Source organism: Peromyscus maniculatus, chromosome 1 (genome assembly GCF_049852395.1).
Source record: "Peromyscus maniculatus bairdii isolate BWxNUB_F1_BW_parent chromosome 1, HU_Pman_BW_mat_3.1, whole genome shotgun sequence".
Taxonomy (NCBI): Eukaryota; Metazoa; Chordata; class Mammalia; order Rodentia; family Cricetidae; genus Peromyscus; species Peromyscus maniculatus.
In genome coordinates, this window is record NC_134852.1 from 150,687,734 (window position 1) to 150,702,319 (window position 14,586).

A 14,586-nucleotide genomic window follows, 5' to 3' on the forward strand; every position below is an offset into this window, starting at 1 on the left:
ATGAGGAAGAAGCTTGCTACCAGCAGAGGGCTTTATTTCACAACGAACTCTTCACTGACACATGTGCGCACAGACATCAATGGGAGGTTTGGAATAGAAAAGCCCAGGAATGTCCTCTCCCCTTGAACTTCAGAGCCTGTACCTCGGGAGGTCATCTGCTGTAGGCTTGACTTTGCACAGGCCAGAGGATCACTGGAAGGGGGTTACCATCTAGCCATTGGACCCATGCGGTGCAGGATGTGGTGCAGAGGGTGTCCCAGCATGGTTGACCTCCACATACCTGTAGGCATCTAGAGGACGTTGTTGCTAGCCGCTTGCTGTCTAGAAAGAAAAAGGGAAGGGGCGGGTTGATAGAGACAGGAGGTGCTGTTGGGCCATCTGGGCTCTGCTTGCTCAGTAGTTCTAGTTTCTTCTGTCCGGTATTGATCTGGCCTTCCCATAGTTGCCTGAACTAGTTAGTGCTTGCGTGCTCAGCAGGCTCTCGGCTGCTTCTGGACGGCTGGTAACGGGCTAGCCTTCCACTGTTGCCTCTTATGGCTGTAGTAAGATAAGCCTCCTCTGAGATCCTCCCTTAGCATCTTATGGCTCCTGCTGGTGGAGAAAGTATTCAAAGACGTGTAGCTGTGCGAAGTGCTAAACACTCTGGAGAAGTCAGATTGGTGTGTGAAATAATAATTAAAAGGCAGTGTTTCCATTATGTCCAGAACTAACACATGGTGCTCTGGTACGTGAAGGTCAGGTCCACATAGCGCATCCCCATAGGTGTTTGACCAGCTGAAGGGGCCCTCGTGGGTCTTCCTGTACCAGACTTGATGGTACTTGCCTTTGAGGCCCTGAGTGGGCTTGGCCCTTGGCTTGCTGGTCTTGGTATTGAGCTTGGTCTGTAAGGGACAGAGAAGCCTCTGGGCTGGCTGTGCCTAAGAGCACCGGCAGTGTGGAGGGAGGATGCAGGGAGCTGCACCCTGCACCTTGTTGGTCAAGAAATTGCTTGGCTAGGGTCCTGCCAATAGCCTTGGAACCTGTATACTAGCCAGAGGTTTGCCAGGCTAGCATTGTGTATACTGACTGAGACCAGAGACCCATCACTCCATGGGGCAAGGATGTGCTGGTGGGCCCTGGAGCAGCAGGGAGCCAGTCTGCCCCAGTGTAGATCCATGTGAGGACTGTAGTGCATCTCTTTGTTCTCAGGATGGATATAGATGGTCAGAAAACTTTTAGTAGTGTTAGACCACACTCACCCACAACCTGCTGAGGCTGGCTTTGCTGTGTCTGTTAGCTTTCCTCTGACGTCAGTGGGCCTGAAGAATTGTTGTGTTCTCCAAAGTGCAGGCTGCCAGCTGCCAATTGTGTCATATTCTCTTACCTCCCCGGTCCATCTGTTTCCAAGGGAGAGGGTCTCCCAACACAAGATGCTGCTATCCACTGGCATTGTGGGAATCTTGCAGTTTGGGTCATGTACAAAGAAGGTTCCAGCAGGATTGGTATTGTATCCAAGTGACCCTCACTCGTGAACCTAAAGTCAAAGGAAATGGAATGTTTCTGAATGTGGAGCCCTGACTCTCAGTGGATCTTGGGAACAGTTAAGTGGTCCTTATGGCCAAGTGGCTCCAAGTGGGGAACGCTTTTGACAGAAGGTGTCTCAGGCAGTCTGTGAAGAAGAAACATGCTACCTTGGCCTTGGTAGCATGTTCAAGGAGGACCATAGTGGGTGTCCTGGGATGGGTGTTTCCTGCTCTGGATGTTCCTGAGCGGTGACATCATTAGGACCTGCTCTGGGCAGGTGGTTAGCACCTGACATTTCTCACACTGCAGTCCAAGTGCATGTTCTCTTCACCAAATTGTGAAGTCCAGAGGGAAGTGGTTCGTTCCTTCTGCTTCCATGGAAGGCGCACGTCTTTTGGGCTTTAGTGGCAGAATCAGGCGGGCCCACCTGAGAATGGCCTCCTCCTGGTGGTCAGCATTAATTCATGTTCGTGTGTCCAGGGCAAGCACACAGGCATGGCCCGACACTTCCTCTTGGGCAGCTCTGGAGAGTGGAGGGCGGCAGCCTGCCTCTCTGGCAGTGGAGCTGTTCCTGCCAGGGTGGAAGATTGGGAGACTGGGATGGGCAAGAGAGTAGACAGTGTCCACAAATTGCAAGAGAGCTTGTGGGCTCAGAATGCCCATATTGTCATCTGGGTTGGGGAACCATAGTCAGCAAAAGGAGCTAGAGGCCACTGGGATGGTCCCTAGGGCCCCATGACTCGATGACTCGGGCTAGGAGCCAGATCTGGGGCCGGAGCTCAGCTTGATCTAGGGCCAAAGCAGTTCTAATGCACCAAGGGTGCCGCCCAGAAGCAGGCAAACACTTGGGCTGGGAATGGACCCGGAGCCCGAAGTCCAGGCCCAGTAGCTGTAGACTCCTCGGTCAGTTCCGTTGCCTCCAGTTGCCCCGTTCTCATCATCCTCCAGGCCTAGCTCGCCAGGCCCCGAGGTCCTCCTCCAGCCAGAGCCGGTGGCAAGGCCTGCAGCCACACCTGCGGCAGCACCTGCAGCTGCCCCTGCAGCAGCCACACGCACAGAGGAGCCGTAGCGGGGTGCCGGCCTCACGCGCACTCTCGATGCCCCGCGCGCGCCTCCGCGTCCCCCGCGGGCGCTGCCCCGAGCACCTCCCCGGCCGCCCTTGGCCGAACAGCTGTCACAGAGGAAGGCGGCGGCCAGCAGTAGAGCCCAGCACGTGGCAGCAGTCCAGTTCATCCTACTGGGCAGAATCTGTGAGAAGAGGGTGGAAGGGGCTTCAGCTTCAGTGAAGGGGGTGGAGCTTGGTTTAGGGCCCGGGCAAGGGGTTATCAGGGCCTGGGAATAGGCTCATCCGGTCCTGGGAACACCGACATCAGCCTGAAGGCAGAACGAACCTCTGATTTGGTGGTAATCTGACAGAGGGCTCCCAGCATTTTGGAGGACTGTGGGCTCAGGGCTGGGGAAGGGGCTCCTTTAATCTCCAGCACCAGGACTTTGGTTTGGGGTTCCTGCTATGTAACGGGGTGGAGGTGGGGTGAGAGGGCTCAACAACAGGGCTGCCGTTTTACTGTTGTGGTAGGGTGGAGATGGGGTTCGCTGAGCTCCCTCAGTGGGGTTCAGGCGGGGGGGGGGGATTGGAAGGCACAAATCCCTCACTCTGCACACGGATCTCTGGAATGGCTGGAGATGGATTAGTGTATGGAGAACGCTAGTTAGGAATTGAGAGCCCTCAATATACCCAGATTAGGGTTTGAATGGGCAGCCTTGTGACTTGCTCTGCTATCCTAGATCTCCTGATGCCTCCCTCGCCTGAGCCTTTCAGCCAGAGGCTGCGGCTGCACGCACTGGTGATGGTGGTGGTGGTGGTGGTGGTGGGGAGGGGGAGCAGAATCTAGATCAGCGATCCTTGCAGCACAAACAACCAGCGCTGGGTGAAACACTCGGCAGGCCGGGACCCTAAGTACGTCTTTCTCCTCCCCGCCCCAGCTCCACCCTTCCTGGATTTGCTCCGGCTGTCAGTCTCGGCAGGTCACTGATCAGGATGGGTTCCGGCTGGCTGTGGACCAGCAGTCTGGGTGGCGACTCCATCCTCCTCAGATCCTCTCTCCCCGCCCCCTCCCCTTTCCTCCCTCCCAGCCTCACTGGGTTCATCCATTTCCCCGACTTACTGGTCACAGGTCTAGGTCGGAACAGCGGTGCAGCGCATAGCGCATAGGGGCGGTGGCCAGCCGAGCGGAAAGGTGCGGCGGCGAGGACCCTCTTCCTGAGGCAGAGCTCACGACTGGATTTTGCTGAAGCCTCCGCCTGAAGATTAGGGGCGGGCTGCGGCGGAGGCTCAGCCCCGGGAGACGCGAAGGGAGGAGGTACTGCAAGCTCAGAAAGGCACAGCCCCAGTCCCTCTGTTGCCCGGCCCCCATGCTAGCTCTGCTGCATACTGCTTCCTCCCACCCCATCTTCCCCCAACCCTCCAGCTCTGCCCGATCTTTCCTTTCCCTATGTCCACTAGCCCCACCACCCAGGACATCCAGTACGTTCTTGTCCCTGTCGGTCCAGCATCTTTGTTCATGGCCTCTCCCTCTTCGGTTCTCCCTACCTGCCCATCTCATGAATTTCCTACCTCCTTTCCCATTCCGTTGATGTAACCCCAGCTTCACCGACTCCTCTTCTCCAGCCAAAAGGACCACTGCACTGCCTTTCTAGGTACGTAGGGCTCTCATTAAATTGGGGTGTGCCCAACACCCTGCCATATGGCCTTGCGGGCAGTTTGATCCACAGCCATGAGCGTCCCAACAGCACTAAAGTCCCTGCTGATCTGAACTTTTCCTGAACCTTCTGGAAACAGGCCCCTTGGAGAACCATCCCTCCTTTATTTTCAAGCTGACTGACCTGCCTTTGTAGGGTTAGGGCAGCTTCAGCTCCAGACAGCCATGAGGGTTTTCATCTGCACTGCACTTGCTTTCCAAGGCCCAAGATTACAGTCTGAGCAGCCAGAGGCAGCCCTGTCCTGGCCCAGGCTTAGTTGAGAGCATTCTGGGCATCTGAGATGCAGCTAGTGGGTAGGGGCGGGATCTGGAGAGGAAGGGAGGTGGTCCTGGTAATCTGGGCTCAGCAATCCCTGGTTAGTGTATGGAGCTCCTCTCATTGAAGCTACTGTGGTTTTGAGCTTTCTTTCACGTGTAGTTGAAAGGCCTTTGCCCAAAGGCTGGCTGATGACCCCTTTTAGTTCAGACAGGGAGAGCTCCCAGGGGTTCCTTCCCTCCCCTACTTCATGTTAAATGTGAAGGACAGACACAGTTTGTTAGACAGTCAAGGCCACTGCAACACACAAGAACAAGGCCAAGTATAAAACAACACAAAAGGTTTGAGGACCCAGAGGAAATCCTAAAATTCACTCTCTCTCTCTCTCTCTCTCTCTCTCTCTCTCTCTCTCTCTCTCTCTCTCTCTCTCTCACACACACACACACACACACACACACACACACACACACACACACACAAACACACACACACTCATAACGACCAGAGCAGACACGGTGTTGATAACTAAGAAGAGGATGATGTAAAACAGGAATAAAAGCAACTAAAAAGGAATTTTCAGATCAAAACATTTTGTTCCCCTCAAAATAAGAAAGGGGTTGAGTTTACAAAGCTAAGGCCATATCCCATAAAAGATGAAGACTGTGAGAAAAAAGGTCATCAACCCAGGGGTCCAGTTTTGGGTTCTGACACTTGACGGTTATTCCAAAGATGAGAGTGGAGAAGAAATAGGATCAGAGACACAGTAGGAAACACGTGGTGGCTTCCCACTGGACTAGGCTGCGAGATGTGCATGGAGGCAAGAATAGCATTTAGGACGTGATATTTGAATAGACATGGAAGTTCTTAAAATATTAGCAAAAAATCCTACTGGGCATTAGAAAGTGTTATCACAGAGTCAAAAAACTGCCAATACACGCTCCTGCTTGTGGACTAAGGAAGAACAATGACCTTAATGGTTTCAGAAGAGGAAGGCAAAGCTTTTGATTTTAGACAACACCCCTCTGTGTGTGTGTGTTGGGGGGGAAGCCAAGAAAACTAATCATGGAAGTGAATTATTTACTTGAGAAAGGCTGTCTTAAACCCTGCAGCAAATATGCATCATACAGAGCCATCAGTCATGGACCACCAAGTTTGGTTATGCGGTCCTGGGGGTAGAATCCAGAGCTTTGTGCATGTGAAGCAAGCACTTTACAAACAGAGCTGCATCCCTAGCCCTAAGTGGTTGTGCTGCTCGAAAAAGTATAGAAAAGCTAAAAAAGAAAAAAGAAGAAGAAGAAGCAAACAATACACCAGGGGCTAGAGAGATGGCTCAGTGGGTAAGAGTGTTTTGTTACTCCCAAAGACAGCCAGGACTGGTTTCCAGCACCCTCCTTACGGCTCATAGCCATCTGTAAATCTAGTTCCAGGGTAACAGTTGCATATAAACTTACACAGGCAGACACACATAAAAAGAAATCTTAAAAAAAAATACATTATAGGAACTGGAGAGATTGCTCAGTGGTTAGGAACACTTGCTGCTCAATCACGAGGATCAGAGTTTAGACATCAACACCCACATCGGGCTCACAATTTCCTGTAACTCTAGTTCTGAGAGATCTGACACCCTTTCCTGGCCTCCTTGAGCTTGTGTACACATATGTGCACATGAGCACAACGCATGCATGCATATACCACAAATAAATCATCATAAGGAAAGCGGGGAAATGTACTGATTTTTAAAAAGGAGATAGGATTCTAGCCCTTGCAGGGGTCGGTTATGGAGAGCAGTGAAAGAGGTTGACCTATGCTGACCTGCTCTTCTGTGGCCATTTGGACTCATATCACCTGGCGAGAATGGAGGCTGTGTCCTGTATGTCTTCATTTTACTATCTTGGTGGTGTTTGCTCAGTAACTAGAGCCTTTCTCAGCTACCCTGCATCCCAAGATAGGGCAGACTGCAGACCAGCAGCTGGTCCTAGTGTTTTGCATCTTCAAATGCCTGGTTGTGGGATGGGGAAATCTTATGGGGATGCAGCCTTTTGAACAAGTCCCACTCTCCAAGACCTATGATTTCCCACAACTCAGCTCCCTATATAACGATATGCACTGCTCCTCCCTCCTCTGGAAGCTCTGGCAGCAGCTTCCCTGATGGAAGGCTCCAACCCATAAGTAACTGCCACTTCTCCCTTTAACCTAAAGCAACTCCCTACCGTGTTTGTAATTCAGTCTTTCCTCTGTAGCTAGACCAGCTCTCCAGGTTGGCATTCCATGGCCCAGAGCAACCGTTCTTGAAGTTCTTGGAGATGGGATAATGCCAAGAACCTTTGACTCCTAAGGTGGCAGCCTCAGCCCCACCCCAGATGGTTTCTCACACTTCGTCATGTTGTATGTGCTGCTTAGAGTCTCCAGTCTCTGATCTGAGTTAGACCGCAGTTCTGCTTAGCACTGACAGTGTTAATTGTTTTTGGACTTTCTGTCTCCATTCTCCTACTTCTGCTTCCGGGAGTATTCTCAGTGTGGAGATGGTCTTTCTCCATGCTTTGGTGATTAAATTGTTGTTCTTAGACAACTCTATATTGAAACTCCAGTGCCTGCCTATTAGCCTCTGCCAAGGGTGGCTGTTTTTCAGCTGTCCTGTCCTATTCCTAGAGGTGCCAGTTACGGGAGTGCTGCTAGTCCATCTTCTCTGGACATTGCTAAGAACATCATTCATTTTTGACTCACATGTTTCTGGAAGATTCTATTTCTTGCCTGCAACTCACTATTTAGACAAGACTAATAGAGATCCACTTGCTTCTGCCTCCCAAGTTCTGGGATTAAAGGTGTGTACCACCACATCCAGTTTGGCCTATAAATTTTAATGCTGCCTCAAGATTTAGATCTGTTCAGAACTTATCAACCCTTCCCAGAATGTCTTTAAGAGGCACTTGTTAGAAGCTGAGTTGCCCCATATGTATGTTGGATCCTAATCCCAAGCACCTCAGAATGTGGCTGTATTTCATAATAGGATCTTTAAGGAAGTAACAGGGTCACAATCCAAGGATATTAGGTCACAGATTGCATAGAGACAAAGTGACCACTATGCATGGCATCCTTAAGGGAAGAAAAGGGTCATTGGAAGACCCCAGTTATTAAGTTAAAATGAAAATTAATTTCTGTTGTTTAAACCACCTTGTTTATGGCATTTTAAAATTGTACTAGCAAGCTAATAAAGAATCCAAGAGATTCCGAAGGTGACAAGGATAGACTTGAAACACTCAAGATAACTTCTAGAAGACCAAGGAAGAGGGGCTTATGCAAGATACTAAAGCATTGGCTGGAGACATGGCTCAGCAGTTAGGAACATTTTCTGCTCTTGCAGAGGACCGTGCTTCAGTTCCCAGCACCCATGTGGCAGCTCACAAACATCTATAACTCCAGTTCCAAGGGATCTATTGCCCTTTCCTGGCCTCTGTGGGCAGCAATGGTGTGTATACATACATGCAGGTAAAACACTCATACACACAAAATAAAAGTAAATAGATCTTAAAGATATTAGGCATCTGCATATGGTTCTAGAAAGAACTCAGTCCAGTCTGGGTAAGGGACAGATAGTCAGTTCAGGAGACCCAGGGTACCATTCACAGACTCCTTGCCCACTGTGTCTCTTCATCTGTATCCCTTGTGATTCTTCTTCTATGCTGTCTGTGTGCGGGTGTTCACAAGTGTGCAGGCACACATGCAAGTGCATGTATGTATGTGGGTGCATGTGGAGGCCAGACAAAAAAACTTCAGGTGATGTTTTTCAGGAGTAATCATTTTGTGTTTTTGAGACAGAGTCTCTCCCTGTCCTGGAGCTTGCCAAATAGGCAGAGCTGGCTGACTAGTGAGCTCCAGGCACATGCCTATCTCTACTTCTCCAGCACTAAGACTGCAAGCAAGTAGTACCATGCTTGGCCTTTTCTTTTATATGTAGGTTTTGGGGACTAAATGTATGTGTTTATGTGTGCAAGGCAAGAGCCTCACCAGCAGCCTTATCAGTCCTGGTGTGGTTCTTTTAACAAGCTGGCACGTGTAAGCAAATGCTCCCCGGAGTTTAGTGAGCTTTCTAGCAAATTAGAAGATCCCACGGAAGGGATTATGAAAAGCCCCATTTACAGCTGTTTTATGAGAAATATAGGTAAACTCCCTGGGCTTGAAGCTGGATTCTGAATTGGGCAGGACCGTCTGAGCATTCAGCTAAGACCTGTGGGAACTGAGCTACGTCCAAGCAGTCAGTGTCAGAGTTGAACTGAATTAGAAGACCCTACCTTGTATTAGCTGCAGAATTGCTTGACTGGTAAATGAGGACACTATCCTACACATTTGGTACAGGTATGTTCTGTGATGACTGATGATTGTGAAAAAAATGAGGTTTTTTTTTTTTTCACCTAGAAAAAGAACAAAATGAGAATTCTAGAACGAACAAAATAAAGCCAAATATCCGGAATATTAGACATAGTTGGAGAGAGACTTGGGAACCTGGAAGATTGGAAGAAAGTGTCTAGAAAAGGGAGTATATAGCTCAGAATATGAGGAGACAGAGGGGCTGTAGGAAGATTTGACACACATGTAGTTTTGGAGCAGACAAAGGGGAGAACTAGGCAGATGCAGTATTTAAGAAAGTTATGTATGTCTGATGTGTTTCAAAAACCGATGACAATGCAAGCCATGAGTTCTGGAAGCATTACACACACCAAAGGCAGCAAATACAAAGGGAAATACACACTCAAGACAGTTACAAACCAAACAAAGCTCAGAGATTATCTACAAAGCAGAGTTCCCAACAGAGAGCAGTTGGTGTGGCAGAAGCATGGTCTGTGCAGTCCCTGCCTGGGTCACAGAGCTGGTTGCAGATGGTGGTCAGGAGTAGAGAGAGTAGACTCAAAACCGGCACAGAAAGTATGTATCACACAGTTACCTAAAGGAAGGTGATATGGCTGTATTAAATCATAGCAGAGTTCAAGCCTTAGGTGTCGAGGCAGACAGACATGCCAGAGACAGAGGGGTGCTTCCTCATTGTGAAGGGCTACATTTATGAACAAAACAATCCTAAATATGGGTGTATCTTGATGTAACTTCAGAAGTACAAGGTAAAACATTGAGACACAGGCCACAAATGAAACACAAAACATTTACACAGACTTGAAGTGTCTGTTAAATTCTTCCAAAGACACACGTGAAGCTCACCATTCTAGGTGGCTGTCATGAAGGAAAAGGGCAACCACAAAACCAAGAAAGAACTTGGCCAGGCTAACAGTGATAACTGCTGGGAAGGGAATGCCTGCATTACTGTTTCTACCCTCATGCCCCACAAAAGAAAGGAAAGAAAGACACATGCATGCCATTTACTCATCAGACCGACCACGCTTTCTGCAAGAAGCCGTAATAAGCCATCCTTGTTTCTGAGAAATGGGAACATCTGCATGCTCAGTAACGCTGCCTGGATTTGCTGGAACCGTCCCACCTGGCCAGGAGCTGGAGCCTTATTCGAGGAAGGCCAATCTCAGGGTCTCAGAAGTGGGGCATTCAAGGCTGGTCAGGATAATGTTATAAAGTCCAGATCCTGACAGTAGATAGGGAGCTTCCTTTGGGTTCTGTACTGAGATTTTAAGAACAAAGAACTTGCCTGGGCTGCTAAAAAGAACAGCTGAGTTTTCTAGAAGGGCCCAGAGTCTCTAGGCCGTGGTCACCTTTCCTTGTTTGTTGCTGGCCAATGGCCGTAGTGTGCCCTTGGACACTCTGAATTGTGGGAAAGGAGGGACTTGTCCACAGTGACGAGGAAGAGCACAGCCTTGACTGGCTGCTGGGCATGTCTGAGAGCAGAGAGGGGGGGACCCAGGGTTCCAGCAGAACCCAGCAACTGGTGTTCAGGAGAACCTGGGGGTCTGGAGGAGCTTGGTGAGCGCCTCCCTGATGTCACGATTCCTCAGGCAGTAGATTATAGGGTTCAGCAGGGGAGTCACTACCGAGTAGATCACAGACACCAGCTTGTTGAGGTCGAAGGAGCTTATGGCATGAGGCCGGGCGTACATGAAGGTGGTGGTGGTATAGAAGATTGAGACTACCACCAAGTGGGAGGCACACGTGGAGAAAGCCTTCCTGCGGCCTGCTCCTCCTGGAATCCTCAGGACCGTGGCAAGGATGCGAGCATAGGAGACTGAGGTCACCATCAGAGAGGTGGCAAGGACTGCCAGAGCTGCCACAAAGTCCAGCATTTCAATGGCAGTGGTGTCCGAGCAGGACAGTTGCAGCAGGGGTGAGACATCACAGAAGAAGTGGTTGAGGGCATTGGGGCCGCAGAACCTGAGGCGGGAGATGAGAGCCGTGGACACAAAGGAGGCCAAGAAGCCCCCGAGCCAGGCACTGAGAGCCAGATGTAGGCACAGCCTTGAATCCATAATGGCTGGGTAATGCAGTGGGCGGCAGATGGCCAGGTACCGGTCACAGGCCATGGTAGATAATAAGAAGCATTCGGAGGAGCCCAGTGAAAGAAAGAGGAACAGCTGGGTGAGGCACCCTGAGAAGGAGATGGCTTTTGCCCCTGCCAGGAGACCAGCAAGCAGCTTGGGCACTGTGACTGTGGTGTAGAGGGTTTCCAGCACAGACAGGTTGGCCAGGAAGAAGTACATGGGTATGTGTAGCTGCCGGCTAGCGCTGATGGTGCCCACAATGACCAAGTTCTCTAGGACGGTCACCACATAGATGACTAGGAATAACCCAAAGAGCAGCCCTCGTAGGTGGCACAGCTCTGGGAAACCCAGAAGAATGAACTCGGTCACCAAAGTGTTGTTGCAGTTGCTCATGGCCCTTTCTGGCTGCGAGGCCACTTCTGAGCACCGTGGAGCAGCAGGGATTCACGTGCCCTGTGTGATGGGCCCAGGCCACTGTTCCATTGGTCTAAGGGGTTGGAGACTCTGCAGCCCCTGCTAGGGTCTCAAAGGCAAGGGCTGCCACACTGTCTCAGGACCAAGGGACTTCTCTGTGGGGCCTCCCAGGGCTGACCAGCCTTGTCTTCAGGGAGAGGTCAGTCAAGCAGAGAGGGCTCTCACTGTGTACTTCCAGGATCTGCTGCGGTACTTACCTGTCATGTCCACTGTGAAGATCACTTTCACATTTACCAAGAGCTAACAGCTGAGCAATGACTTAGGAGCTGTGAACATCAGCATGAGCAGGAACACCCCTCCTACATATTTGTGAGTATGTGCTATCCTCCTTGACCCAACACACAAGTACATGCTTCCCAGGTGCACACACACACACACACACACACACACACACACACACACACACTCCCTTCAGGTGTGTGAGTGCATTCACATGCACACTTGTATACACATGCTTATACCATGTTACATGCACACATACAGTTTCAAGAAAGCTTGCTTTGACTTATATGTTGCTCAGGGGTTATAGGCCTGGATTTTGTATGCTGTCTTATCTGAAGACTCAGGTACCTTGGCAGGTTCAGGCTTTTTTCTGTGGCTTTGCAGGAAGGCCAGACTGAAAGGCTACACCTCCACTGGTCACAGGACCACCAAATGGAGAGGGGAACAGAGCAAAGGGTTGCAGAGGAGGAGGCTCACCCTGCTTTGTAATGGTGTCTTCTTTCTTTTCTTCTCTTTCTAAGACAGTTTCTGTAGCCAGGCTGACAGCAAACTCAGTATCTTCCTGCAACAGCCTCCGGAGTCCTGGGGCTACAGTGTGTGAGTCCGTCTGACTTCACCTTCACGTTTGATGTCCTACCATGGCCCAGACTCTGCTTAGCCAGAATTCATTTTTTTCCCCCAAGGAGCAAACTTAGTATTGGAGAATGAATGGAAGGTGTCATCACCAATCTTCAAGTGAAAAAAGCAGTTTGGGAATTTCCCGGGGGGACACCTCTGTAGCTATGTGTCTGAGGGCACATGGGGTGACCTGGAGCAGAAGCCAGGCAGGGGGCCCCATGCAGTTATACTTCCTGGTTTCCTTGGCCCATCTTGGAAGGGGTGCAGCCCCAGGTCCCTCGATCACATTTAGCACCAGGCTGTTTGTTCCTGGACAGGCAGAGAAGGTTGGTGGAGGAACACAGTTCTGGGCACACTCAACAAGCAGCGCTTGCCACAGCTGGTCCTTACCTCCTGGGCTGGACAGTTGGCTCTTCTGGTGAGGTGAGTTCACTGGCACCATGCAGTGGCCCCTGATGAGTGCCGAAGCTGGTCGTTGGCACTGGAGCCTGGAGTCTGCTGAGGGGGGCTCCACAGCTCAAGGTCTGTGGGAATCCTGGCTGGTGGGAAGAGCTGAACTGGGAAGGAGCCCAAGGGCTGTCTCCAGTCTCTTTTCAGCACTTCGCAAAGAGACTGGGCCAGCCAAATAAGAAGGGGGACTGCTTGCAAGCGGAGGGTGGAAGTCTGTCAGCCTGATCCCACACATGCTGGTGATGGGGTACCTGAGTGCCATCCAAGCCAGGGCAGCCTGGGACAGGATGGATGCCACCCCTGCTTCTGGGCTGGGGGCTTTCCAGTTCTCAGGTCTGGTATCACGGACTGACTAGGCTTGTGGAAGCAGTTGACAGGGAGGCCCTGGAAGGTCTTGCTTTCCCTGGGCCCTTTGTCTCAAGTCTCAGCAAGCCAGGCAGTGTCTCTTCCTGCAGGTCCGGGGGAAGAGCTCCTCATCTCACAGGGCCTGTTGCTTTGGGCCTCCCTGATCTTTATGCACTCCTTAGTGGCCTTGCTCTCCCCAGTCCTGGGGACTGTAATTGTTCTCAGGACAATTTGTGGAGTGCTGTGGAGGTTCCTGCAGGCCCAAGGGGAATTGTGCTCAGCTGGGAAGCCTTCCTCCTTCTCTTCAGCACCAGGCTTCCCACAGGGCAGTCTACACCAGAGAAGTCTGAGAATCAAGGCCATTTCCCATCAGATTTCTCAGTGCCCTTTCATTGTATTCCCAGGACTGCCATCTACCCACTCATTCGTTTTATGAAGTGATAGGAAGAACGCTGAACACAAGAGGAGAAAAGTTCGAAGTGACCCAGGCTGCCACCCTTAGGCCCCTTCCCCTCAGGGAGCTGCTCACTGCTTAGCGTAACTGACCTGCTGACAGCATATGACTCAGCTTGGCTTGAGTGGCAGAGGGTGCTACTCTGCGTTGTCTTTCAGTTCTTGCTTTTTGCTACCGAGATTCCTATCCTTCTGGCCCACTCACTTCACTTTACCTTGTGTGCTGTCTGAAGTGTGGCTGTGATACACTTGGGTTGTTTCCAGACTGTTACTGTTGGGGACAGCGTTGGGTGACATCCCAGCACACAGATCCTGTTTGCTGTTTGAATGCTGCTCTTGGATACCTGAGTTGAACTTTGTCTGAAATTTTGCAAGAAAATGCCTGAGTCTTTCCCAAAAGTCACCACATTAGTAGTAGTGACTACATTATTAGTAGTGACCACGTTATTAGTAGTGACCACATTAGTAGTAGTGACCATGTTAGGCCACACATCTACCATTGGTCCTTGCCCAGGTGGCATAGCCAAATTCTGAATCTTTGCCAAGTTAGTGGGTACCAAATATCTCATTGTTTTGGGGCTGGAGAGCTGGCCCAATGGTTGAAAGCACTGTTGCTCCTGCAGAGGACCTAGGTTCGGTCCCCAGCACCCACACAGTGGCTCACAACTGGATCTCCAGTTCCAGGGAATCAAATGCCCATAACTGAGCTCCCTGGGCACCAGACACACATGCTGTGCCTACACATAAGTGAAGAAAATAAACTCCTATATGTAAAATCAAGCAAATAAATCTGAAAAATGTTTTTAAAATGTGTCTCACTGTGGTGATTTGTAAGTTCCCACTTCATGTTTTTTGTTTCTGTGAGATGCCCCTTTTTTATCTTTTTTTTTTTTTTTTTTGGTTTTTCGAGACAGGGTTTCTCTGTGTAGCTTTGCGCCTTTCCTGGAGCTCACTTGGTAGCCCAGGCTGGCCTCGAACTCACAGAGATCCGCCTGGCTCTGCCTCCCGAGTGCTGGGATTAAAGGCGTGTGCCACCAACGCCCGGCCCCTTTTTTATCTTTTGCCCACTGTTTCC

General features: G+C 50.5%; 2 protein-coding genes across 2 annotated transcripts; both read right to left on the reverse strand.

Annotated features, from left to right (window-relative positions):
- Positions 1–17: 17 nt before the first annotated feature.
- Sprn (shadow of prion protein) lies at positions 18–3,910 on the reverse strand. The gene is made up of 2 exons (XM_016006135.3): positions 3,669–3,910; positions 18–2,751 (listed from the first exon to the last, which is right to left on the reverse strand). Exon 2 carries the CDS (start codon positions 2,734–2,736, stop codon positions 2,293–2,295), a length of 444 nt encoding a protein of 147 aa, XP_015861621.1. The 5' UTR covers positions 2,737–2,751; positions 3,669–3,910; the 3' UTR covers positions 18–2,292.
- Positions 3,911–9,141: 5,231 nt separating this feature from the next.
- Positions 9,142–13,195, reverse strand: LOC102920030 (olfactory receptor 226-like). The gene has a single exon (XM_076554818.1). It carries the CDS (start codon positions 11,340–11,342, stop codon positions 10,407–10,409), a length of 936 nt encoding a protein of 311 aa, XP_076410933.1. The 5' UTR covers positions 11,343–13,195; the 3' UTR covers positions 9,142–10,406.
- Positions 13,196–14,586: the final 1,391 nt, after the last annotated feature.